Here is a 26,007-nt window from a genome sequence, read left to right as displayed (position 1 = left end):
TCTCACTTTCCTCATCCACGAATCTTTCATCCTGGCTCAAATTAATGGGGTAATCGTTGCTTTCTCGGTCCGAATCGCTCCCGCTGCATTGTAAACAATGGGGAAATGTGAGGAGTCCTTCAGCCTGTGACGTCACGCTACTTCCGGTACAGGCAAGGCTTTTTTTTATCAGCGACCAAAAGTTGCGAACTTTATCGTCAATGTTCTCTACTAAATCCTTTCAGCAAAAATATGGCAATATCGCGAAATGATCAAATATGACACATAGAATGGATCTGCTATCCCCGTTTAAATAAAAAAAAATTCATTTCAGTAGGCCTTTAAAAGGCTTATACAGTTCAAAATTTTAGGTGAGTAGTTTATTTTATGTATTTCTTTGGAGGTGGTCACCATAGGGTTGTTCTTGCTGTTGTTGTCCGGCGTCCTGCATACCAATGGTCTGTTTGAATTCCTGGTGGCAAAACAACTTGTTAGTGACCACTCTTCCAGTGGAATGAGACAATCTTTGGGGAGTAGACATCAGAACATGATTGTAGGCCAGTGGCAGTTGCTGGCATTTCAAGGAGGGGAACCTCATCATTACATAATATGTCCATTTATTTATACGTAAACTCTACCCTCCATTTGCTCGCTTGCTGGGGCTGCTGTGCGAAGCTAGCGTGACCGACTGAGAGTGCTTTGGGACGATGGAGGGGCTTGCGTGCAGCACAAGCTGCTCGTTGGGGACAGTAACCGCGGAGCAACAGAAGTCAGTCTCAGACACTAATACAGTCTCCAATAACACAATAAAAATATAATATATTTGTTACTAGTTGTTTTTAACAAAGATTGGAAAACTCAGAACAATGGAATTAATCTTGAAAAATACTACAATGGTGGGTTATATTTCAAGATTTCTGCATCTCATTTTGTTTTGATTCACCCTGTGACAGATCATCCAATCATTATGCAGAAGCCCAGCCGCCAGGCCGTCCCACTGCCTCATAGACCCCCGGGGACACTCAACGTCGTTGGGCGGGTCAAAACTGAGCATTTCCTCTAGCAGTGTTCCAGGTCAGGGCCAGCCATTTTCATTTTAGCGTAGTTCCTGTGTGAACAAGGGAGCATGTCTTTGGAGGCTGAGCTTCAACACTGTTGATTGCACTCTGATGCTACGGGAATGAATTAAAAGAAAGTTGTGTCAGTGACCTGTGAAACGTAGCTTATTCTGTATAAAAGTTGAACACATTCAAGCTCATTTTTAGTCATGTAAACACAACAGAGTACATATTTTAGCACTTATTTTTGACATTTTATGGAAAGCTGAGCATTCAGGCAACTTTTTTTCAGTGGGCCTTTTTGGTTTAATAATAAAAGTGGACTAGATTTATATAGCGCTTCTCTCGACAATAAAGCACTTTACAGTGAGACTCGAGAATCCATCAATAATTCGCTCCACATTCTTGGTGGCAAGCTACATCTGTAGCCACGGTTGCCCTGAGGTAGACTGATGGAAACGTGGCTACCAATTTGCGCTTACAGCCTCTCCAATCACTACCAAACATTCACATTTATAAACCAGTGTGAGTGGCACTGGGAGCAAGGTTGGTGAAGTGTCTTGGCCAAGAACACAACAGCAGTGACTAGGATCATGGAAGCTGGATTCATAAAAGGAACCCTCAAGTTTCTGAATGGTTGCTTTACCATCTGAGGCACGCTGACCCGAGAGAGAGCCTTTTTAGTTTGACATAAATGGCTTATTTAACTCCTCTTTCAAACCAGAGATCCTGATATCGATAATGTTACCATTGTTCTCCTCAAAGGACTGTCCTTTTTTTTTGAAGATGCAAAAGAACTGCTGACTCTGGGCCCAAAGAAACTAACCTTAGTATTGTGCCATGCGTTTGCACATGGGTTTGTTTGGTCTGTTTGGTCATTGTACTCCTCAATACTCTGTACTTCATCAACAACATTATTGATCATCTGATGAAGAAACTAAAACTTTAATTGGTTTTTTTTCCGTAATAAGAAATGTTTTTCTTTTGGTGTAAAAAAGCACCTTGTCTCTGCCACATTTTTAACTGTGCTAGATTATTGTGATCTTTTTTATATGAATGCTACTCATTCCTGTCTTCGATGGTGGACTGTGTTTACCATGCTTCTTTGAGGTTCATCACAAACTGTAGAGCCATGACACACCACTGTGACTTGTACTCTCGGTTGGGATGGCCTTTTCTGTCCATTAGGAGACAGTGTCATTGGTACACTTTTATTTACAAGGCTCTTATGGGACTATTGCCCGATTACATTTGTGCATTGATTTCACAGAGACGTACGGAACCTTTATGCACTGACTACCGCTTGCCAATCTTCTTTGTTTACATATTTCACCGGGAAGGCCAAGTGTTCAACATGAAACTTAAACACCTGAAGAGGGTTTTTTTTTAGCTCTGGCTTGTCCTTGGCTCTATCACTAGCCATGACTTCTGCTAGCCAAAGTCTGCACTGTATTTATTTACAGAGTAGATGCAAGATACTAGGAACACCTCCTGGGAAATTTAGAAACCTCTGTACCGAACCTAAGTTAACAATCATTGATTGATTGATTGATTGAGACTTTTATTAGTAGGTTGCACAGTGAAGTACATATTCTGTACAATTGACCACTAAATGGTAACACCCGAATACGTTTTTCAACTTGTTTAAGTCGGGGTCCACTTAAATTGATTCATGATACAGATATATACTATCAGATATATACTATCATCATAATACAGTCATCACACAAGATAATCACATTGAATTATTTACATTATTTACAATCAGGGGTGTGGACAGCAAGTAGTGGACATAGAGAGAGAGAGAGAGAGAGAGAGAGAGAGATCAGAAGGCATAAGAAAAAGTATCTGCATTTGATTGTTTACATTTGATTATTAGCAATCCGGGGAGGGTGTTAGTTTAGGGTTGTAGCTGCCTGGAGGTGAACTTTTATTGCGGTTTTGAAGGAGGAGAGAGATGCCCTTTCTTTTATACCTGTTGGGAGCGCATTCCACATTGATGTGGCATAGAAAGAGAATGAGTTAAGACCTTTGTTAGTTCGGAATCTGGGTTTTACGTGGTTAGTGGAGCTCCCCCTGGTGTTGTGGTTATGGCGGTCATTTACGTTAAGGAAGTAGTTTGACATGTACTTCGGTATCAGGGAGGTGTAGTGGATTTTATAGACTAGGCTCAGTGCAAGTTGTTTTACTCTGTCCTCCACCCTGAGCCAGCCCACTTTGGAGAAGTGGGTAGGAGTGAGGTGGGATCTGGGGTGGAGGTCTAGAAGTAACCTGACTAGCTTGTTCTGGGATGTTTGGAGTTTAGATTTGAGGGTTTTGGAGGTGCTAGGGTACCAGGAGGTGCATGCGTAATCGAAAAAGGGTTGAACGAGAGTTCCCGCCAGAATCCTCATGGTACTTTTGTTGACCAGAGAGGAGATTCTGTAGAGAAATATCGTTCGTTGGTTAACCTTTTTGAGTACCTTGGTTGCCATTTTATCACAGGAAAGGTTAGCCTCTAGAATGGAAACTAGGTAGGTGACCTCATCTTTCCTGGTGATAACAATGTCACCCACTTTTATAGTGAAGTCATTGACTTTCTTAAGGTTGATGTGGGACCCAAATTTATTGATTCCGTTTTACCCAAGTGTATGGATAGCTTGTTGTCAGCGAGCCAGGTGAAAGTTCTACAGAGCTCAGCACTGATGATTTTCTCCATCTGTGACTTGTCCCTGTCTGATACCAGCAAGGCCGAGTCATCTGCAAACAAAAACAATTCACAGTCGCATGCTGATGACAAGTTGTTTATGTATATTAGGAACAGTAAAGGTCCCAATATACTGCCTTGGGGGACTCCACAGCTCACCGAGAGGGGGGGGACACAGTGCCGTTTACCTCTACCACCTGCTCCCTTCCCTCCAAGTAAGATTGCATCCAGCTCCATGAGGTTTTGTTAAATCCGATTGCTTTAAGCTTACCAACAGTATAGCGTGGTTAACGGTGTCAAAGGCCTTCTGAAGGTCCAGCATGACCATGCCGCAGTATTTGCCCGCGTCCACCTCATGTTTGATGTGGTCGGTCAGATAGAGAAGGCATGTGTCAGTGGAGTGGTTAGTTCTGAAGCCGGATTGGAATTTGTACATGAGTTTATTAGTGGCAAGGTAACTATCTACCTGTTCATAAACTATTTTCTCCATTACTTTCGAAATGGAACTGAGAATAGAAACAGGTCGGTAGTTGCCAGGTTCCAATTTGCTTCCTTTTTTAAAGAGGGGAGTTACTCTTTCTATCTTAAAATCTTTTGGTACTTGGCCTTGTGTTATTGATAGGTTTATTATGTGCGTGATGATCGGGGCAATGATGGAGGCAGAGTCCCTGAGGAATCTGGAGGGAATATTATCAAGGCCGGTGGCCTTGTTTGGGTGGAGCGCGCTCAATTTTTTAAACACCTCATCAGCTGTGACCATTTCTAATTTGAAATCATCGTTGGATACTCCTAGCTTTCTGTAGAAGGCTTTAATGGGTTCTACACCAAAGCGACCAGAGTGGTGGGACAGCTTGTTGACAAGAGTTGCGGCTATGCTGGTGAAAAAGGGGTTAAGTCTGCTAGCTACCTCCATTTTGTCTGTAATGAGGGAGTCACCCTCCTTGATGCTGATGTTGGTGAGTCTGGTTTTAAGTTTCTGGCTGCAACCAGGAAGCTGGTTGTTGAGAATTTTCCAGAGCTCACGTGGCTTATTTGTGTTTTCCTCTATTTTGTCGTTAATGTAATTTTTTTTAAAGGATTTAGTCAGGTTGGTTGACTTATTTCTTAATTTATTGCATTGCTTTTTGACTACAGACTACAAATGAAGAGTTAAGGTGCAAAAAAAGTATAAGCCATTTTGAGCTGTCAGTATCACAAAATAGTTTACACCGTTCGTTACCAGGAGGTAAAATACAATTTTCCGAAAATATTTATATTTAGCAATTCACTGACAAGCGCCATGCTCTCTTTGAGGCACAAACAGACTAATCCATCAGACCCAACAATGCATTGAAATTTAATGACATTATCCAACATCAGCACCTTGCTTCGTGTCTGTTTTGCAGGGATTGAAACTAAATGGAAGCACTAATAATCAGAGGTGTGGACTCGAGTCACATGACTTGGACTCGAGTCAGACTCGAGTCATGAATTTGATGACTTTAGACTCGACTTGACAAAATGTAAAGAGACTTGCAACTCGACTTAGACTTTAACATCAATGACTTGTGACTTCACTTGGACTTGAGCCTTTTGACTTGACATGACTTGCTACTTTCCCCAAAACCTAAAGCTTAAAAAGTTATTTGGGAGCGCTCCGTAGCTTTCATTTTGTACGTGTCTGTCTATCAGCGTGTGTGCTGCGTGTCAGCGTGTGTGCTCTCAGTACAACAGCCAATCAAATTAGATCTACGTTGTTTTCATCACACAGCATTCAGCCAATCAAATTGCAGGACAACCAATGAACAAGAGTTGTCAAACAACGCGCCAGTGAGAAAGATTTATACCAAAGTTGGTTTCGTTCGGGTATAAAAACTACGACTTGGTCAAAGAATTGCCGTATGCAAATCACGCAGTTCGAATATTACAGACGGAGACGCAACAACTTCCAACTTCGTTCGACATTTGAAGTTGCCCAAAGAAGGGTAAGTTTTGAATGTAAGATAACGTTTATTGGCTAAGTAACATGACTTTTATTTGCTGTGTAGTTAAATCAGTGAGGCTGTAAACTCACTGCTAACGTCATAACCATAGACATCTTATAAGTAGACACAGCATCGAGTGCTACTGCCTACTGGCGCAGACGAGACGCGGGGCCGCCATCTTGGAGTGGTGATCCGCTCCACTCAGTGCAATTCATTTGGCAGGAGCAATGAACTGTCAACGCATTTAATTCATTTTACCTCACTGAATACCACTCATTTTCACGCGCTTTTTTGTCATACGTGTAGCTATGATAACGGACACATGTTTTATTATTCATAGTTTGCTTAACAGTAATAGAATATTCTTATACGCTATAAATGACCAGACGTCCGAGATTAAAACTGGGAATATAATCCCAGAGAAGGGGGAAAAAAACGGTCAGATATTTTTAAATTGAAGAAACAATATGATTACGTTATATAGACATGCTACATAAACAATGTATGAATACATTAGATATCTATATATCTTATAGACCGTATCTCTGTTGCTGCAGCAGCAGAGAGTTTATTCTGTCGTGACACTTTGTATTGATATTTTGTATTACATTTTTCCCTTAAATGATCATGTTTACAGTGCTTGTTATATATGTATTTTTTATGTATGTCGCTTTGGATAAAAGCGTCTGCCAAATACTTAAACATATATAAACACCTGAAAGTCTTTATATCAGCTAAAACCACCAATCTGTTTCACTGGATTCAGAATAAAACCAAATTCTGTTTTACCCAACAATATTAGTATTTGAATATTGTTACTTGAAGACTTATTCCTGGTTACAATTATACTGTTAAGAAAGTGTTGTCTTATATTTTGCCTAAAATGAGAATGCATTATAATCAATGGCGGCTGGTGAATTTTGTTTTAGGTGGGGCAGAAAGTTTGTAAACCAAACCCCTTTAGGGGCGTCATCCTCCCCCAGAAGATTTATTTGTGATTTTCACGTACAAATATTGAAGATCTTTGCTCCTTCTCAACTCTGTGGTAATGTTATTTTCATAAAATACAACCAATAGTACATTAATGTTAAATCTTACTTGTGAAAAGTAATCCCCCGATTCCTATTTTCAACAGTCCGCTCATTTGAGCAGGAAAACGCTGAACACCAGCCTGGCATCTTTGTTTTCTACCTGTCAACTATCAGTTTAGGCTGCTCGCCGGCTCCTCATCACCACTTCAAGATGCAAATTGCTCGCGTCACAGCAACCAATATTGCGTCTACTTATAAGATGTTTATGGTTATAACGTCATTTCAAACACGGCAATATGTTGCGTCCACTGCAGTTTGCTACCTTATTCATACTTTTTGTCAAGTGATTTTTTAAGCAGGGTTGCATGAGGTACCTACACATAACGTTACGTTAGTCAATGTATCACACACAGTAACGTAACGTTAGACGGCGGTCAGCAGCACCGCGTATTTTAGCCACCTACAAAAAGACAAACATAGTCAAATAAAGGTCAGTTAAAATATATACTATATTAAGAATATGTGTACATATTGCATAGGGCCCTGACATCTAAAAAGTACAACTCTGTTCATTGTTATGTTCATGTATTTGTTATGTTTTTCAAGTGTACGCACACATCAACACACATACAGTATGAGATGAGATCAATGAGATAAGGTAAGAACAGAATAGAAACTGCTGTGGAACTAGTTACAATGCAATATGCCATGGAAATACAATGTTAACACTTTTGTACAAATAAGTACAGTTGCACTTGTTTTTGCAAATGTGTTTATTCTGTAAATGAATGAGTTAAATGTTTAAAATTGTTTAAACTATTAAAATGACTGGTTAATAGTGCTATTATGAATTGCAATGTCAGTACTATTTTATTTCCTGCTATTTCAAATGCACTTGTTTTAATAAATAAATACAGCGGTTTAAAAGCATACACAATCTGTGTAAAAATATTAGTCTGTGGTCAAAAGGACTTGAAAGGACTCGAAACTCAAAATGCAGGACTTGTGACTTGACTTGAGACTTTCCAGTCTTGACTTTGGACTTGACTCGGGACTTGCCTGTCTTGACTCGGGACTTGACTCGAGACTTGAGGGCAAAGACTTGAGACTTACTTGTGACTTGCAAAGCAATGACTTGGTCCCACCTCTGCTAATAATGAGTAACTTTGATTAAATCAGTGAGCGTGCGGTGCCCTCAGCTACTGGGCGCAAAAAGGGAAGCTGCCCTAATAACCCTGAGCAGTCTATGAGGGCAAGAAAGGTTGACACACTGCGGTGGGAAAACTCCAGTCTATCGCCTGTGTACATTATGTACAGGATACATGTGTGATGTGAGAATGACATATTTTCAAGTGTTCTTTTTAATCCATAGCCATGTTTAAATCAGCTAGTATTTTCCCATGTAGTGTGTTTTCTCGTGATCTTTGTGCTTGTATCTTATGTCCGCCAGTAAACTCTGTGTTTCACCTTGAAGGCGCTGGAATGTCTATTGGGCAGTGGCGGGCCGTGCGTCTCCCACCTAGGCCTTCAGTGATATCCGACTTCAATGATTACCTCTCAAAATACCATCATTTATGTCACCACATGACCATTGCTGGAGAAATACTATACAGGAACACATTTACGCACTACTGGGCATTGGATCACATCAACAGTGTACATAACGGGTTATTTTCTGGCGCATTTAAAAATCAATAAACCCGCATAAGCAATTAAAACATAGCTTATGTGGTACTATCAAAATTAAAATAGCAAAAAACGAAAAATGTGAAAAAATTAAGAAATAAAATATCTGAACTCACAATCTGTAGAACCCATTCTAGCTTCCGGGGTTGGCCGATATCGTCTCACAGGATGTAGTTTCTCTTTAAATATCCTTCTTGAATATGGCCTTGCAAATATACAGTATGTGTTGTCTTGTCTAATCATAAAAGATGTTGGCTGAGTTCTTAAAGTTTACTCCACAAGGTGCTCATCAAAAACATCCCGCTGCCGGCATGGCTAAACGCGGCTACTGCGCATCCTCTTCACTACTGTGGCATGCTGGGTAAATGGAGTTCTTATGTTACCTAGCTCATAACATCACAATATATATCTGCCTTGGGCCATCTAGTAGGCCTTACTGACAACAACTCGTGATCTGATTGGCTACCGCAACTGTCTGTCAACTCTATATCCCCGTTCACTTACAGTGCACAGACGCCAGTATTGCTGAATCTGAAGGCTTTGGGCAGATTTCGTACAGCATGGCAACATAAGCTAGCTGAATTCTGATTGGATAAAAACTCTATCACCTAAAAACAACACCGCTGGAAGGAGCATATTATGACATGAAGAGAATATGAATATTTTTAGATATTTAGGGAAAGTAAATAAAAAAAATACTTTTATATTTAATTATGAACATGATTTCTGGTTGTTAGGCCAGCAGAGAAGGCCTTGCTGGCCCTGACGGCACACCACTGCTATTGGGTGTATAATGTACTCCCATTTTGTGGAGGAGACCTTATCAGTTTAGAACAAAAAGGCTGCATTTCTTTCTGGGCAGGAGGGGGCTGTTTTCATACTAAATAAGCTGACTCTTTCCATTTCATTTTTAGACCGCTTCTTGATGCTGCTATTATAGCATTGTGAGGGCTGGTCTCCTAAAGCTTTAGTAAAACTTGATAGTATTACTATTCTGTCTTGGTGGTCCTTCTTACTCAACATATATGTCATCCGAAAGAATTTGGGATCGACCAGTGTGTTTTATTCCCTGAGAGGAAGACTGGTCGGACGCAACAGTAACTACTGAATCGTGTGTATACTCTGCTGTTGTTGTCTTGTCATGCAGCTGTCAATGTGATGATGTCACGATGCAGCCGTCAACAGGATGGCTGTTTCATGAAAAGCTTCACAAAAAAACAAGAAAAAATGGAAATATCTGTTTTTGCGTCTGAACTTTTCAAACACACAGGACAGTACTGTTGCATGCTTAGTTTTACGTAAACACAACCAAGGCCCCTCATTTTTACTAATTCATTTACAGATTTAATTAGATGGATGAAGCTGTTATTAAAACAGGTAGAGGGGGATTGTTGCCAGCACAACATGACTTTTTAATTACATCTCCACATCCCCATTTGCTGGTGTCTGAGGGACCAGTTAATTAAAATCCTCATTATTTTACTTTTAATTAGTTCCCCTCTCTTTTTGTTTTCTTGCACCATATGGCAGTGGTGCGTAGTCAAATCAACGTAATGAAGCTAATTAAGTTGATCAGTTTAATTATTCCAAGTAGTCTGATTGGATGAAATATGTACCTCCCCAACCCACTGAATAAGACAGAAGACATGTTAACCTGCAGTCTCTAAAATGTATTTTACCAGTTCTTTGCATGAAATATATAAGTTATATTTTATCTAGAAATGCTCTATATTGGCTTTCTTACCGATATCTGATATTCCAAATCATTCAGCACTTTATTTCTGATACCGATATCAAGCAATACCAGTAAATGCGACAGCTCTTCCCTCAAACTAATGTCTGCTGACATGCGTTGTCCTGAATGACGTTGTCCTGAATGACATGTGTCTTTTACTGAATGCATTTCACAAATAAACACTGTTTGTGCAAAATAAGACAAATACTGCAAACAAAATTTTTTGAAAAAGGGCTATATTTAATTTCAACATATTTTATCAACAAAAAGTCCTAAAAAAAATAAAACAAAATTGTGTTTATTGCAACAAATTCGCTATCTTTACAGTTGGGGTGTCCAAACTGAGGCCTGCAGTGTTTTTTTTAATTAACCTGCTGCACATTCTAAAAACAAACAAAACAAAAACAAAATTAAATGTTTAGGAAGAAAGCGCGTAATGTACGTGACGTAATGTAATGAAAAAACATTGTAATGTAAAGAATAATATGCTTTGTCACTTTCAACACAAAGCTGACATATGTCTATTTTTTCATAATACAGTGTATCCGGAATATTCACAGCGCTTCTCTTTTTCCCAAATGTTATGTTACAGCCTTATTATTCCAAAATTTAATTAATAAATTTTTGTCCTTTAAATTCTACACACAGTACCCCATAATGACTGTGGTAATCTGTAAATGTCCTTGCCTATTTCTGTTGTCTGCACTCCATGTTCACTCTCTCTCTCGTTCACAGTATGGAGTGCAGCTGACGCAAGGCAGCAGCACACACCTGACTGTAATTAAAAACAGCCTATTTAACCAGGCTGCTGACAACCGGTGAGCGCCGGAACTTTGCCATTGCTTCCATACGGTTGGTCGTGCCAAGAGGACTCTCTAGTTCGTGTACCTTTCACCTCAGGTTGGCCCGTATTAATCCTAGCCTTGTCTAGCGTTTTATTTTTTGTACCTAGTCTTATTTCTTCTCTCATGAAGTATATTTTTCCTAGCCTTGTCTAGCGCTTTTAGTTTTGTGTGTTTGTTTTCCCTCAGTAGTTTTTTACATGGTGTGTTGTGTGTTTTCCACCATCGCCTTTTGTTTTTGCTACCTTGTGCTTCCGCCTAATAAAAAGGAAGAACAATTGTAAACCCCAAATTCGTCTCTGCATCCTTGGGATCCACATCACCAACTCCTAACAGAAAGTTCCGGCCAAACGATGGAACCCGCAGAGACAGACTCCTGGAAAAGAGCATTGCAAGGCCAGGCTCAAAGGATCAACCAGCAGGGGGACCAGCTTGACCACCTGAGCCGAGGTCTACAGGGGATGTCGGAGCGTCAAGACGCCATGTTGGAGCGAATCAACATGCTGCTAGCCACCGTCATACCCACCTCGACCACCGTGCCTGACCAGGCATCCACCCAGCCTACACAACCCGCTAGTACTAGCAACATACGGCTTTCCCGACCCGAACGTTTTTCCGGGGAAAAGGAAGACGTAAGACAATTCCTGACGCAGTGTGAACTTCATTTTGAGCTAAACGCTTCCGCTTTCACCTCTGAGCGGGCTAAGGTAGCGTTTGTGATCTCTCACCTGTCTGGCCGCGCTGGCACCTGGGCGACTGCAGAATGGAACCGTCAGACCACCTCCAGCTCCACATACGCGAACTTTTCCAAATCCTTGAAGCAAATCTTCCAACGACGACTCCCAGGTAGAGAGGCAGCGAGATCCCTTTTCCGGCTGCAACAGGGTTCACGACGGGTCGCGGATTACGCGATCGAGTTCCGCACCATGGCGGCCGATTGTGACTGGGGTCCCTCAGCACTATTGGACGCTTTCTTCCTGGGTCTCGCGGACGAGATTCGTCACATGATGATCCCGCTGTCACTCCCGACGAATCTGGATGATCTCATCGAGCTGGCGGTGCAAATCGACTTCCGCCTATTGGAGGAGAGGAGGGATCGACTAGGAAGACAAGCCCCACCTTGCAGCCAATCAGCGCCTGCTAGACCTGCCATCTGCAAGACAGAGCAACTCGAAGACAACCCCCCTTCATGGCAGATAGATGAGCCGATGCAACTGGGAGGCCGCCGACTCACCGCCGCCGAGAGGGAACGTCGCGTTCACCTCCAACTCTGCCTATACTGTGGGGCCGCTGATCATCTCATCTCCCGCTGCAAAGAACTGCCGCGCCCCGCCGCACGGCCACGAGCGCGCCCTCACTCGCCAGAGGACACGTCCACCAGAGGTCGTCGTTCTCCTTCGTTGGCCGCAGGCAGAATGCAGCTAAAAGGTACTCTTTCTTGGTCTAACCAACAAATAGACATTTGCGCTCTCATTGACTCAGGAGCAGATGATAACTTTTTGGATTTTGAATTCATGAGACTCCATAAGATTCCTGTTGTCAAACTATTTGTGCCCAAGAGGGTGTATTCTCTTGATGGGCGCCTATTAGCCAGCATAACCCACCAGACACTCCCACTCAACCTGCGCTTGTCTGGTAATCATTGTGAGAAAATAATTTTTCTTGTTGTGCCATCACGGTCCGCGCCCGTCATTCTAGGGTTAACCTGGTTACATAAGCATAACCCGCACATAGACTGGCCTCGTTCGGCCATTATTAATTGGAGTGTAACCTGCCACACACATTGTCTTCGTTCCGCAGCAGGATCTCGTACACCGCCACCTACCGCTGTTATAGAGAACATAGACTTGACAAACGTGCCCAAGCACTACCATGACTTAAGGGCGGTGTTTAGCAAGGATAGAGCACTCTCACTTCCCCCCCACCGACCCTACGATTGTGGCATTGATTTGCTAGCCGGGGCGGCGTTACCATCGACCCGTATGTACAAGGTGTCTAACACCGAACTCAAAGCACTAGAAGAATACATAAACACATCTATAGCTGCCGGCCTCATTCGCCCTTCGACCGCACCTGTAGCCGCTGGATTTTTTTTTGTCGAAAAGAAGGACAAGTCCCTACGGCCTTGTATAGACTACCGCACTCTTAATCAAATTACTATCAAGAATAAGTATCCTCTACCACTCCTTGATTCAGCTTTTACTCCATTACAATCAGCGAGGTTTTTTACTAAACTCGATCTACGTAACGCTTACCATCTTGTTCGCATCCGAGAGGGGGATGAATGGAAGACCGCATTCAACACTCCTCTCGGACATTTTGAGTATCTTGTCATGCCTTTTGGACTTACTAATGCACCTGGCGTTTTTCAGGGTTTCATTAATGACATTTTTCGGGACATGACAGGTCGTTTTCTCTTTGTTTACTTGGACGATATATTAATTTATTCATCAACATTTGACGAACATGTGCAGCAGGTTCGGTTAGTCCTTCAACGATTGCTCGAGAACAAACTGTTCGTCAAGGCGGAAAAATGCGAGTTTCACTCATCCTCCATTCCATTCTTAGGTTTTATCATTGAGGAGGGTAGACTCAGACCGGATCCCGCTAAGGTAAAAGCAGTAGTAGATTGGCCCACTCCGGTTTCCAAGAAGCACCTTCAGAGATTCTTGGGCTTCTCTAATTTTTATAGGCGATTTATTCGTAATTTTAGTCGCGTCGCTGAGCCACTTACGAGGCTAACCTCTACTAAGGTTCCGTTTGAATGGGGACCCGAAGCCAATTCCGCGTTCTTGAGGCTGAAAAGGTTGTTTACTTCTGCCCCTGTTCTGTGTTACCCTGACCGTTCTCTCCAATTTTTTGTTGAGGTGGACGCTTCTGATTCAGGTGTAGGGGCCGTACTCTCCCAGAAATCTACCACCGACCAGAAGTTGCACCCCTGTGCTTTCTTCTCTCGTCGCCTATCCCCTGCTGAGAGAAATTATGACATTGGCAACAGGGAGCTTCTGGCGGTCATTTTGGCCCTTCAGGAGTGGAGACATTGGCTGGAAGGGGCGGAGCAACCATTCATCATCTACACAGACCACAAGAACCTGTCCTACTTAAGGACCGCACAGAGACTGAACCCCCGCCAGGCCAGGTGGCAACTATTTCTGACCCGTTTTAACTTTATCATCACTTTCCGACCTGGTTCTCAGAATGGGAAGCCCGATGCCCTGTCCCGTGTCTACTCTTCATCCTTTGAGAATTCTTCACATGAACCAATTGTTCCCCATACCCACGTCATTGGGGGACTCCAGTGGGACATCGAGCGGCAAGTCTTGGAGGCCCTGAAGTCGGACACATCTCCTCGGGGCTGCCCACCAGGCCGGTTGTTTGTGGTTCCTCGGCTCCGCTCCAGCGTTCTGGATTGGGCACATGGGTCGAAGATCGCTTGCCATCCAGGTATTCGTCGCACCAGTTTTGTCCTCTCCCAGCGTTTTTGGTGGCCATCCATTCTGGCAGATACGAAGGCGTTTGTGGCAGCATGTCGGATCTGCGCCCGGAACAAGGCATCCCACCAGGCTCCAGCAGGACTGTTACACCCATTACCCATCCCCTCCCGCCCGTGGTCACACATAGCTGTGGACTTTGTCACAGGACTACCCCCCTCCGAGGGTAATGACACTGTCTTGACCATTGTGGACCGGTTCTCGAAGATGGCCCACTTCGTGGCCCTCTCCAAGCTGCCGTCAGCTCTTGAAACTGCCCAATTATTAGTGCTCCACGCTTTCCGGCTGCACGGCATCCCCACTGATGTGGTATCCGACAGAGGACCACAGTTTTCCTCGGCCGTCTGGAGGGCATTCTGCAAATCTCTGGGGGCCTCCCCTAGCCTGTCCTCCGGCTACCACCCTCAGAGCAATGGACAGACCGAGCGGACCAACCAAGACCTGGAGGCAGCCATCCGGTGCACTTGTCATCAGCAACCTTCGACCTGGTCTGAGAATCTCCCATGGATCGAATACGCTCACAATTCCCTCATTAGCTCCGCCACCGGCCTGTCTCCATTTCACGTCGCCTATGGGTTCCAACCACCAGTTTTTCCTTCTACCCAACCCAGTGCCGACGTCCCATCTGTTACTGCACACCTACATCGGGCTCACCAGGCTTGGCGCAACACCAGGGCGGCGTTAAGAAGAACATCGGCCAGGAATCAACTCTTAGCCAACCGCCATCGCACACCAGCCCCACACTACCTGTTGGGACAGAAGGTCTGGTTATCGTCTCGGGACCTACCATTGGCCACCGAATCTAGGAAACTGGCTCCCAGGTTCATTGGACCATTCCCCATTGCCAAGATCATCAATCGTGTTGCAGTCAAGCTCCATCTCCCTAGATCTCTCAAGTGCCATCCTGTTTTTCACGTGTCCCGCATCAAGCCTGTCTCATCCAGCCCGCTCAGTCCTCCGGAGGTACCGCCTCCTCCACCCAGGCTGGTTGATGGTCACCCAGCATTTACTGTAAACACCATCTTGGATGTGAGAAGAAGGGGAAGGGGTTTCCAATACCTGGTGGACTGGGAGGGGTACGGCCCAGAGGAACGGTCATGGATTTCTAGATCGCTTATAATTGACAAGGACTTGATCAAGGACTTTTACGTTCGATTCCCAGACAAGCCAGGTAGGCCGCCAGGAGGCGTCCGTTGAGGGGGGGGTACTGTGGTAATCTGTAAATGTCCTTGCCTATTTCTGTTGTCTGCACTCCATGTTCACTCTCTCTCTCGTTCACAGTATGGAGTGCAGCTGACGCAAGGCAGCAGCACACACCTGACTGTAATTAAAAACAGCCTATTTAACCAGGCTGCTGACAACCGGTGAGCGCCGGAACTTTGCCATTGCTTCCATACGGTTGGTCGTGCCAAGAGGACTCTCTAGTTCGTGTACCTTTCACCTCAGGTTGGCCCGTATTAATCCTAGCCTTGTCTAGCGTTTTATTTTTTGTACCTAGTCTTATTTCTTCTCTCATGAAGTATATTTTTCCTAGCCTTGTCTAGCGCTTTTAGTTTTGTGTGTTTGTTTTCCCTCAGTAGTTTTTTACATGGTGTGTTGTGTGTTTTCCACCATCGCCTTTTGTTTTTGCTACCTTGTGCTTCCGCCTAATAAAAAGGAAGAACAATTGTAAACCCCAAATTCGTCTCTGCATCCTTGGGATCCACATCACCAACTCCTAACAATGACAATGTGAAAAGGTTTTTTCTTTTTTCTTTTGCACATTTATTAAGAATAAAAACGAAAATATCATATGTACATGAATATTCACAGCCTTTGTTCAATACTTTGGTCATGCACTTTTTGAATACGATGCTATTCCATTCTTCTTTGCAGCACCTCTCAAGCTCCATCAGGTTGGATGGGAAGTGTTGGTTTTCATCCGTGATGTCTCTGTACTTTGCTGCATTCATCGTTCCCTCTATCCTGACTAGTCTCCCAGTTCCTGCTGCTGAAAACCATCCCCACAGCATGATGCTGCCACCACCGCCATGTGTCACTGTAGGGATGGTATTGTCCTGGTGATGAGCGGTGCCTGGTTTCCTCCAAATATGACACCTGGCATTCCCACCAAAGATTTCAAGCTTTCTCTCATCAGAGAATTATGTTTCTCATGGTCTGAGAGTATTTCTGGTGCATTTAGGTAAACTTTTAACTAAGGCAAAACTGCCCAAAGATAGGTGTGCCAAGCTTATGGCATCATATTCAAAAGTACTTGAGGCTGTAATCTCTGCCAAATGTTCATACATTTTTCAATGCTGATTGTTAGAATAATTGTATCTAAGTTATCACAAAACTTTGTGTTACATTGAGTTCAGCTCGCCCGGCGAGCAGACAAAAGCTGTCTTTGATCCTACCAAGAAGAAGGCTTGTAAAACTCCACTGTGTATGATGGGAAGCAACATGAAAGTGTTCTGTTTCTTTCATGTATTGTAATCAACAGAAATAAATTGTCTTGACCCGAGATCTACAAAGCGAAGAGGAAGCAGGACCCGACTCCCCTCCAGGGACCTCTTTTTTTAACTCTTTTACGACCTTTTCTTTGAACCGACCTTTTCTTTTGAACTGTTTTGTAATCAAAGGCTGTTTACGACCCCTGTCCCTTTAGAAACAGCTGTTGCCATGTAATCAGGGAAAGTCCAAATAAAAGAAGAGGCGTACAATCTTTCGCCAGAGAGTGGTGAGACTGTACAAGAGTACAGTCCAGACGTCTCTCCTCAATTGAGCCAAAAGTAATTCTGTCTCTGTTTAATTCCTTGCTTTCTTGTCTTGTTTAATAGATGTCATCAGTGTTTGAACCTGACACTGATCACTGTCACACTCTATTGTGACACTAATTTCCATCCACTTGTTTGTCACCTTTTGTTTGGGCGATAAGACCATTTGGGTGTTCAGTTGTTGGAGCAGTTAATAGTTTTTTCCTTTGTGTCTTGTGTTTTTCTTTGTTACCGCCCCTTTGTTTTCTGTTACAGACCTAACCACTCCCTGAGCATAATTGCTGCAGGTGTGCATACCGGTAATTAACAGGCCTATTTCATCACACCTGTACGGGCAGGAAGACACTGGCTGATTACTCCCCATGGACACAGGATTTCGGATTCATGCTTTGGATTCTTCGCCTCGATTCCAGTTCTTGTAAGACATTTTGCCTTACTGCCCTGTCTAGTCTTCCTCCCTTGTTCATACTCCTGCCTGTGTTTTGCCTCTTGGGATCCGCTAGCCTCTTAGAGAGTATCACCAAGCGTGACAGATGACAAAGACAAATCCCCCCAGGCTGTCACTGTATTTACAAGCGGCTAGCAGCTAATTATGTTTCCCCATACACAGTGCAGAGCCGCTCTCCTAAACTTATAAAAATCACCCTCATTACGGCAAATAAACTCTTTCTTAGTAACTTACGTAACATTATCACTGGAGGACGATGCTAAACATGTTACACACCGAGAGCAAGCCAAGAACATGCATGCTCATAGCTAAGTTAACCACTAAGATAGCTTTAAACAAAACCAATAATTAACTGCTTAGTAAACGTTAAGAACATAACAGCTATTAACAGGAAATTAACAAGTGCATTAATAAGAATCTCGAGAGAGGATAACATAACATAATTGTTGGCGTATCGCATTGTCGCACCCAGTACACGACACATAAGAGGGCCGATAGATCCATAAATTGATGATCGATACTTGAGTGATTAGGTCAACATTTTTCTTTTCTCAAAATCTTTTTTTGGTTAAAGGCCTACTGAAACCCACTACTACCGACCACGCAGTCTGACAGTTTATATATCAATGATGAAATCGTAACATTGCAACACATGCCAATACGGCCGGGTTAACTTATAAAGTGCAATTTTAAATTTCCCGCTAAACGTCCGGTTGAAAACGTCTATGTATGATGACGTATGCGCGTGACGTCACTAGTTAAACGGAAGTATTGGTACCCCATTGAATCCAATACAAAAAAGCTCTGTTTTCATCTCAAAATTCCACAGTATTCTGGACATCTGTGTTGGTGAATCTTTTGCAATTTGTTTAATGAACAATGAAGACTGCAAAGAAGAAAGTTGTAGGTGGGGTCGGTGTATTAGCGGCTGGCTGTAGCAACACAACCAGGAGGACTTTGACTTGGATAGCAGACGCGCTAGCCGACGCTAGCCGCCGACCGCACGGATGATCGGGTGAAGTCCTTCGTCCTTCCGTCGATCGCTGGAACGCAGGTGAGCACGGGTGTTGATGAGCAGATGAGGGCTGACTGGCGTAGGTGCAGAGCTAATGTTTTTAGCATAGCTCTGTCGAGGTTCCGTAGCTAAGTTAGCTTCAATGGCGTCGTTAGCAACAGCATTGCTAAGCTTCGCCAAGCTGGAAAGCATTAACCGTGTAGCTACATGTCCAGAGTTTGGTAGTATTGTTGATCTTCTGTCTATCCTTCCAGTCAGGGATTTATTTATTTTGTTTCTATCTGCATTTGAGCCCGATGCTATCACATTAGCTCAGTAGCTAAAGAGCTTCGCCGATGTATTGTCCTGGAGATAAAAGTCACTGTGAATGTCCATTTCGCATTCTCGACTGTCATTTTCAAGAGGATATAGTATCCAAGGTGGTTTAAAATACAAATCCGTGATCCACAATAGAAAAAGGAGAAAGTGTGGAATCCAATGAACCTTTGTACCTAAGTTACGGTCAGAGCGAAAAAAGATACGTCCTGCACTGCACTCTAGTCCTTCACTCTCACGTTCCTCATCCACGAATCTTTCATTCTCGCTCAAATTAATGGGGTAATCGTCGCTTTCTTGGTCCGAATCTCTCTCGCTGCATTGTAAACAATGTGCAAATGTGAGGAGTCCTTCCTCACGCTACTTCCGGTATAGGCAAGGCTTTTTTTTATCAGCGACCAAAAGTTGCGACCTTTATCGTCGTTGTTCTCTACTAAATCCTTTCAGCAAAAATATGGCAATATCGCGAAATGATCAAATATGACACATAGAATGGATCTGCTATCCCCGTTTAAATAAAAACAATTCATTTCAGTAGGCCTTTAATGTTTACGAGTTCAAGGAATAATTCCACAAGATGACATTGAGGGCAAAAACCAAATGGTCTAAATGAGTAGCAGATAGCAGTTGTTGCTCCTGTTTAGTTAGTGTGTACTTTTGTATCGCTCAAACAATTGTATGAATAAAAAGAGAATAAGGAACTATAGTTGAAATATTGTTTTGATGTTTTTAAACTGTAAATAGCACTCAACGTATAGAATACAAAAATTAATACGTGATAGATATTGGCTGATTTCACTCATGGATGATCGGTATCGGAATTTGAGGTATAAAACCCTGGTCGGAACATACCTAGTGAAAATGACAATGATTGGCCAAAATGTGCAAGGAAAGTGCGTGAGTATGGACAAAGTTGCAAAGATGTGCATAATTCATGGGGATTGCTTGAATTTGCATGAATTGGTTACATGGGCAAAAGTAATGGACCAGTTTCTATTTTCATAGCAATCTGTTCAAACTGAAACTGCCCAACAGTGAAAAGGATAACGGTCAGAAAACTGGATTGTTGTGTCTGGTGTTAACAGAAATACAATTCAGATTAAAGCTTGAATGTTTTTTATAATGTGAAAAGACACCACTTTACCCCAAACATTAAGACGAACACTTGGCCAAAGTCCATGTTTGTATGTTAAGTTGGTTTCAAGAAGAAGAAAACAATTCAGTCATATACACATTTTTCCTCCCCAAAAAAAGTTTCACTGCTGCCATTTCGGAAATAGAATTTAGGTGTTGTCGCCGTACTTATGACCCAAATCAAGGCATGATGATTTCATTGTGATCACTGCAATGAAATGTTAGTTGTTTTCTTTTTACTGCCAGGTCTTGAAAGATGGCAGCCTTGTGGTCCAATCATCCAGAATGAAGCCCATTCACTCCTTCTGAGGTGAGGGCTAAAGGGAGAAGGCACACTTTTTTCCTTCCATCCTCTTCCTCAGCAAACCTGGAAATGTTTATAAATAGAGTTACAAACTTGAAATCATGAACTACAGGCATGTACTGTACATACAGTGAAATGCATGCAAACTGCATAGCCAAATATAATATGATTGTTTTGTTTGGGGTGCACTCCCAAGTGTGTGTGTGTGTGTGTGTGTGTGTGTGTGTGTGTGTGTGTGTGTGTGTTCTGGCAATGCTAACTTAATGGGGACATCGCTCTGTTTACACAGTCACCTTTACTGTCATTAAAGACCGCTGTCACCTTCCACAATAGAAATGAACAAAAATAATCTACAAAATCAGAGAAATACAGCACTGTATAAAAGTAATGGCACAAACTGGAACACAATATTGTCGCTATCAACAAGCATGTATCTGCAAAAGTAATAGTAAAAGTTTTTCCTATTTTGCTTACGCGTCTGCCTAAAAGTGCAAACTTGCAATTTACCTTTTGGTCCGACATCAGACTGTTAGCTTGCAGTTGAGTGGCGTGTCCATTGAGCAGTCCATCTCCTGGCCGATCGTGCTCACAAAAGATGGTTCCGTTGATGTAGTGAAAGCGATCCCCGGGAACCAGGCGGTTCCGACAAGTTGCACAAATAAAACACTGATACATAAAATAGTTTTTTTTAGTCGTTTTGTCTGCAGAGCATATCCATGAATAAATGTTATGCGTCAAGACTGAGATGTACTCACCTTGAGGTGGTAAACGTTTCCTTGTGCCCGCATCACCATTTCACTAGCAGGGATTGATTGTCCACACGCACTGCAAGCTCCGCTGTGTCCAAACAGCCTGCACAGACATATTTTGCAAACACAAACCACAACACAATTTATTCATCATTTTCACCTGACGTTGTTATGGAAATTGAAGACAAAAAGCAGACTTTTTACAATGATCGAAGCTGAAGGAAATATTTGGTATGACAATTGTCCAGTCTTTCCCTCAACTTAAGGTTTACACTTTATTTCTTTGCTGCCAGAATGATAATAATAATAATAATAATAGTAATAATAATAATAATAAATAGCTTTATTGTCTCCGAGGAGAAATTTGTCTTGGACATCAAGACACAGTGTTTTACATACATACATACATACATACAGTTCATCCGACAATACAGTGACGACAGTGAACAGTGCGCAGGTATATCAATTAGTTATGAGATCACACATTACACTCCCCCCGTATTGCACACCTGCCGTATTGTCCTGTCCCAATATTGCACTCTTTATTACTGGATGGCTGACTCTGTGAGTGAATTGTAATAAAGGAATTTGCTGTTGGGTAATGAGCAGAGGTACCCAAAAATTGTACTCAAGAGTACCGTTATAACTCAAGTAAAAGTAAAAAGTAGTCATTAAAATAATTGAGTAAGAGTAAGTACTCTGTGAAAAAAAACTCCTCAAGCACCGAGTGATTTGTGAGTAACTTCTGATTTATTTAGTTGCTATTTTTGAATGGTTCTTTAACTACAATTATAGTCTATGTGAGCGTCCGTGTGTCAAATATAAAACTCATATACAATTCACTGAAGCATGTTGTCTCTAGTTGGAAGTGGAATTCTCGTAGGTTGAAACGTGGACATTTCTACTGACACACTGCAAAAACTGAAATCTAAGTAAGATGAAATATCTCAAATAAGGGTGATATTTGCTTATTTTCTGTCTGATAAGATAATTCTTCTCACTAAGCAGATTTTATGTTAGAGTATTTTACTTGTTTTAAGGGTTTTGGTCCTAAATTATCTCAGTAAGATATTACAGCTTGTTGCTGAGATGTTATGACCTATATTGAGTAAAACATGCTTGAAACTAGAATATCAACTGTTGCACAGCTGTGTCATCAACACTCACAAGTATAAAACTGCTTTTTCAAAGTAAAAATTTCTTATTTCAAGCATGAAATAAAAAATCATGACTTTGACACAATTGTGTCTCATAATTAAAATAGATGACAGCCAAATGGACTTTGCTGTTTTATTTTCAATTAAACAATAGAACATACGTACTCATATAGTAGTACAGTTGGCACAGTACAGTAAACTGACAGTTAATATTTAAACATTTAACATGTGACATTTAAAACAATTTTGAACAGAAATAGTTCATGCACATTCAGATAAATTCTTCAAAATTACAATAAAAAAAAATTGGTCCAGGGCCGGGCTGTAAAAAAATAAAAAAAAAATAAAAAATAAAAAAAAAATATATATATATATATATATATATATATATATATATATATATATATATATATATATATATATATATATATATATATTCCTTGCGCACTAATTGACTGAAAGAGCACGCACTTGGCGCGATGATGTCATGTTATCGATGGGAAAATGCAAGAAATGTAATGCCTAGTGCATATTATTATGTCAAGATAATGGCACTAGTATTTACTTAATTTAAGAATATTTTTAAATATATAGAGAAAAAAGGTCTCATATTTGTTTTTTCTATCAAGAAAAGTGCACTTGTTATTAGTGAGAAAATACTAATTTTAAGGTATTTTCGGGTTCATTGAGGTTAGCTAATTTTACTTGTTTTGGAAAGTCTTGACAAGCCAAATTTTCTTGTTCTATTGGCAGATCATTTTTGCTTAGTTCAAGTAAAATGCCCCTAACTTTTAATAAATAAATGATAAATGGGTTATACTTGTATAGCGCTTTTCTACCTTCAAGGTACTCAAAGCGCTTTGACAGTATTTCCACATTCACCCATTCACACACACATTCACACACTGATGGCGGGAGCTGCCATGCAAGGCGCTAACCAGCAGCCATCAGGAGCAAGGGTGAAGTGTCTTGCCCAAGGACACAACGGACGTGACTAGGATGTTAGAAGGTGGGGATTGAACCCCAGTAACCAGCAACACTCCGATTGCTGACACAGCCACTCTACCAACTTCGCCACGCCGTCTTTTGTATTTTTTTTTCTTGTTTTTGAACACTGACTTTTTGCAGTGCACAGTTGGCTGCACATGATATAAATGTTGTTACATGTTGTGTTTTGCCACACTGCCTGGTTGCCCCTCGCTCTCTCTCCAGACGTTCTCAGGCCGGCTTGAGGCGTGGCTTCGGGACGCACCTGAGGCCGATTGCCTCATCAGCCTCTTAAATTGAGCGGTTTGCAACTGGGAGTCAGTCTTTTTCTCTAGTGCCGTCCACGCTTGCACACAGACAACACTACCTTCATGTTGCTGTTTCCCACATCAGCTCCACTGGCTCCTGTATGACTGTATTTGTTTCTCTTCGATTTATGTTCGTTCCTTCAGTAGGTGCTGCTGTTCTGGTTAGCAACAAGAATCAGCAGTTAAAGGGACTGTTTGCAACCGTCATGTGAGGCATTATCTTTCCAATGTGTTGTAAGCATTATATTCCACCCTCTTAAAACTTTCAACACGCAAAGATATAACTACACCCGCACAAAACACAAGGGCATTAGCTTTGTGTGATAGTGATCTGAATAGCTAACATTAGCTTTCATTGAATATATATTCTATCATAACAACAACAAGGCTGCAAAATGTCAGTTGCTGCTTTTGGGTATGTGCATACGCTCCCTGTGTATCCCCCAATATTAACCCTTGTGTAATGTTCATATTGTTGTTACTCAGCCAGCGTTTGTGGGTCTGATGGACCCGTTGCATTTTGTGGCTTTTAATGCCTCACAATCAATCAATCAATCAATCAATAAATCAATCAATGTTTATTTATATAGCCCTAAATCACAAGTGTCTCAAAGGGCTGCACAAGCCACAACGACATCCTTGGTACAGAGCCCAATCAAACACTTTTATGTTAAAATACTGAACAGATGTTTACCTTATCCCAATAAACATCTGTTCAGTATTTTAACATAAAAGTGTTTGATTGTGAGGCATTAAAAGCCATAAAATTCAACGGGTCCATCAGACCCACAAACGCTAGCTGAGTAACAACAATATGAACGTTGCACGGAACATTTCTCTGCCAGTTTCTGCATCCCGCAGGGATTCTTCTTTTGTGTTTCTGCACCTGCGGTTCCCACACAAGGTTGCAACATTGTTTGTCAACACTGTCTGCTCTCATTTTCTCGCACATTTTGAACCTCTGATGTTCTGTGTACCTACACTCTGTCCTCCACCTGTCTAGGCCTGCTGTGTGTGTGTGTGTGTGTGTGTGTGTGTGTGTGTGTGTGTGTGTGTGTGTGTGTGTGTGTGTGTGTGTGTGTGTGGTACACAGAACATATATTTCCACACTTCTATTAGCCCCGTGTCCAGTGGATCCGGACATCTTATATGTAATGGAAATGTGTACATTGGGTGTATGGTGTGTGGTCATTCAATATGTATTCTGATATACAGTATGTTCTTCACAGAAAATGAGCCAAAGTCAGTGAGTCTCAGTTTGGAAAATTAATTAATTGTATCATTTTTCTTTTAATAAAAAATGAAAACGGGTCCCACAGACCCGAACACCACACAAGGGTTAATATTGGCCAATACTCAAGGCTCTCATATCGGTATCGTATCAGAAGTAAAACAAGTTTGTGTTGTTGTCGTCTGTTATTGTGTTACACTGGCAAATGACGTCACTGTCATTACGGTTAATATTATAAATGTTTCCTGTGTTCCACAGAGTGGGAGCTATGCTGACCTGATGTAATCGTTTCTGCAGAGGATCATGCCACCTTTGCTGAAACAGGTGCTGCTGTATTCGCCCAGCTGAGCGTGGCAGCAGGAGCATTTGAGGCAGCGCGTGTGCCAGTACTGCTCCATGGTGAAGAGGAGGAAGCGCTCCACGATACGACCTCCGCATCCTGCGCACGACCTGCCTGCTGTCGCCCCGCCGCTGCCCATCACTGCCACTGAGGGTGCCTCCACCCTGCTGTTCACCATAACAACTAAAGCAGGACAGGACAAGAGGGGGAAAAAGGAAAGGTAGTCGTGTTAGTTTTATGTTTTTCATATTTGCATATGTTTTTTGCGTGGCTTTTTAAAATAACTATAGTCACTTATAGTCCAGAGGTCTGACTGAACACTTTTGGTTCAAATTAGGGGTGTAAAAGTTCAGGGAATTAATTACACAAAAATCTTGCATTAATCATGTATAAACACGGATTAGTCACCCACTTAATTTTAAGCGCTTATACTCCTTTACTTAAATCAGCACTGGTTGTTATGGTCAGTGATCGGGTCAATCGGTGCAAAGATGAGTGAAATTTTACTTCATAATTCATCCCGACTGGTCTTTAGATAAAACTGTTACCAAGTTTCAAACAAATAAATGACGTGCATCTGAGTAAAAAAAAAAAAAAAAGTAAAACAATTCCTATATGTACAGTAAAATTTCAGTTGTGTTTTCTTAAAATTTATCAAAATTATGCAAGGAAGTAATTCACTGCGATTAATCTAAAAGAGTTAAACATATTTAAAAAAACAAATAATCAGCACCGGTGGTCTAACTGTGGTACGCATACTATAAATTGGTAAAAATCTACAGGAGCTTCTG

General features: G+C 41.9%; 1 protein-coding gene and 1 long non-coding RNA gene across 2 annotated transcripts in view; one reads left to right on the top strand and one right to left on the bottom strand.

The window, feature by feature from the left end:
* The first annotated feature begins 975 nt into the window (after window positions 1-975).
* On the top strand, window positions 976-25,841 carry LOC133638593 (uncharacterized). Its single transcript, XR_009823658.1, has 4 exons — window positions 976-1,053; window positions 17,484-17,646; window positions 20,387-20,450; window positions 25,135-25,841. It is a non-coding gene; the product is annotated as an uncharacterized LOC133638593 (long non-coding RNA).
* lmo4a (LIM domain only 4a) overlaps window positions 19,196-26,007 on the bottom strand; it is a 32,643-nt gene continuing 25,831 nt past the window's right edge. The window contains exons 2-5 of the mRNA XM_062031377.1: window positions 25,153-25,399; window positions 21,200-21,296; window positions 20,952-21,110; window positions 19,196-20,507 (exon numbers count right to left, since the gene is read on the bottom strand). Of these exons, the coding sequence (XP_061887361.1) occupies window positions 20,499-20,507; window positions 20,952-21,110; window positions 21,200-21,296; window positions 25,153-25,394 (507 nt within the window). The 5' untranslated portion in view covers window positions 25,395-25,399 and the 3' untranslated portion in view covers window positions 19,196-20,498. The remainder of the gene's footprint in view (window positions 20,508-20,951; window positions 21,111-21,199; window positions 21,297-25,152; window positions 25,400-26,007) is intronic.

This window comes from Entelurus aequoreus, linkage group LG21 (assembly GCF_033978785.1).
Source record: "Entelurus aequoreus isolate RoL-2023_Sb linkage group LG21, RoL_Eaeq_v1.1, whole genome shotgun sequence".
Taxonomy (NCBI): Eukaryota; Metazoa; Chordata; class Actinopteri; order Syngnathiformes; family Syngnathidae; genus Entelurus; species Entelurus aequoreus.
This window is presented reverse-complemented; position numbering and strand designations above follow the sequence as displayed.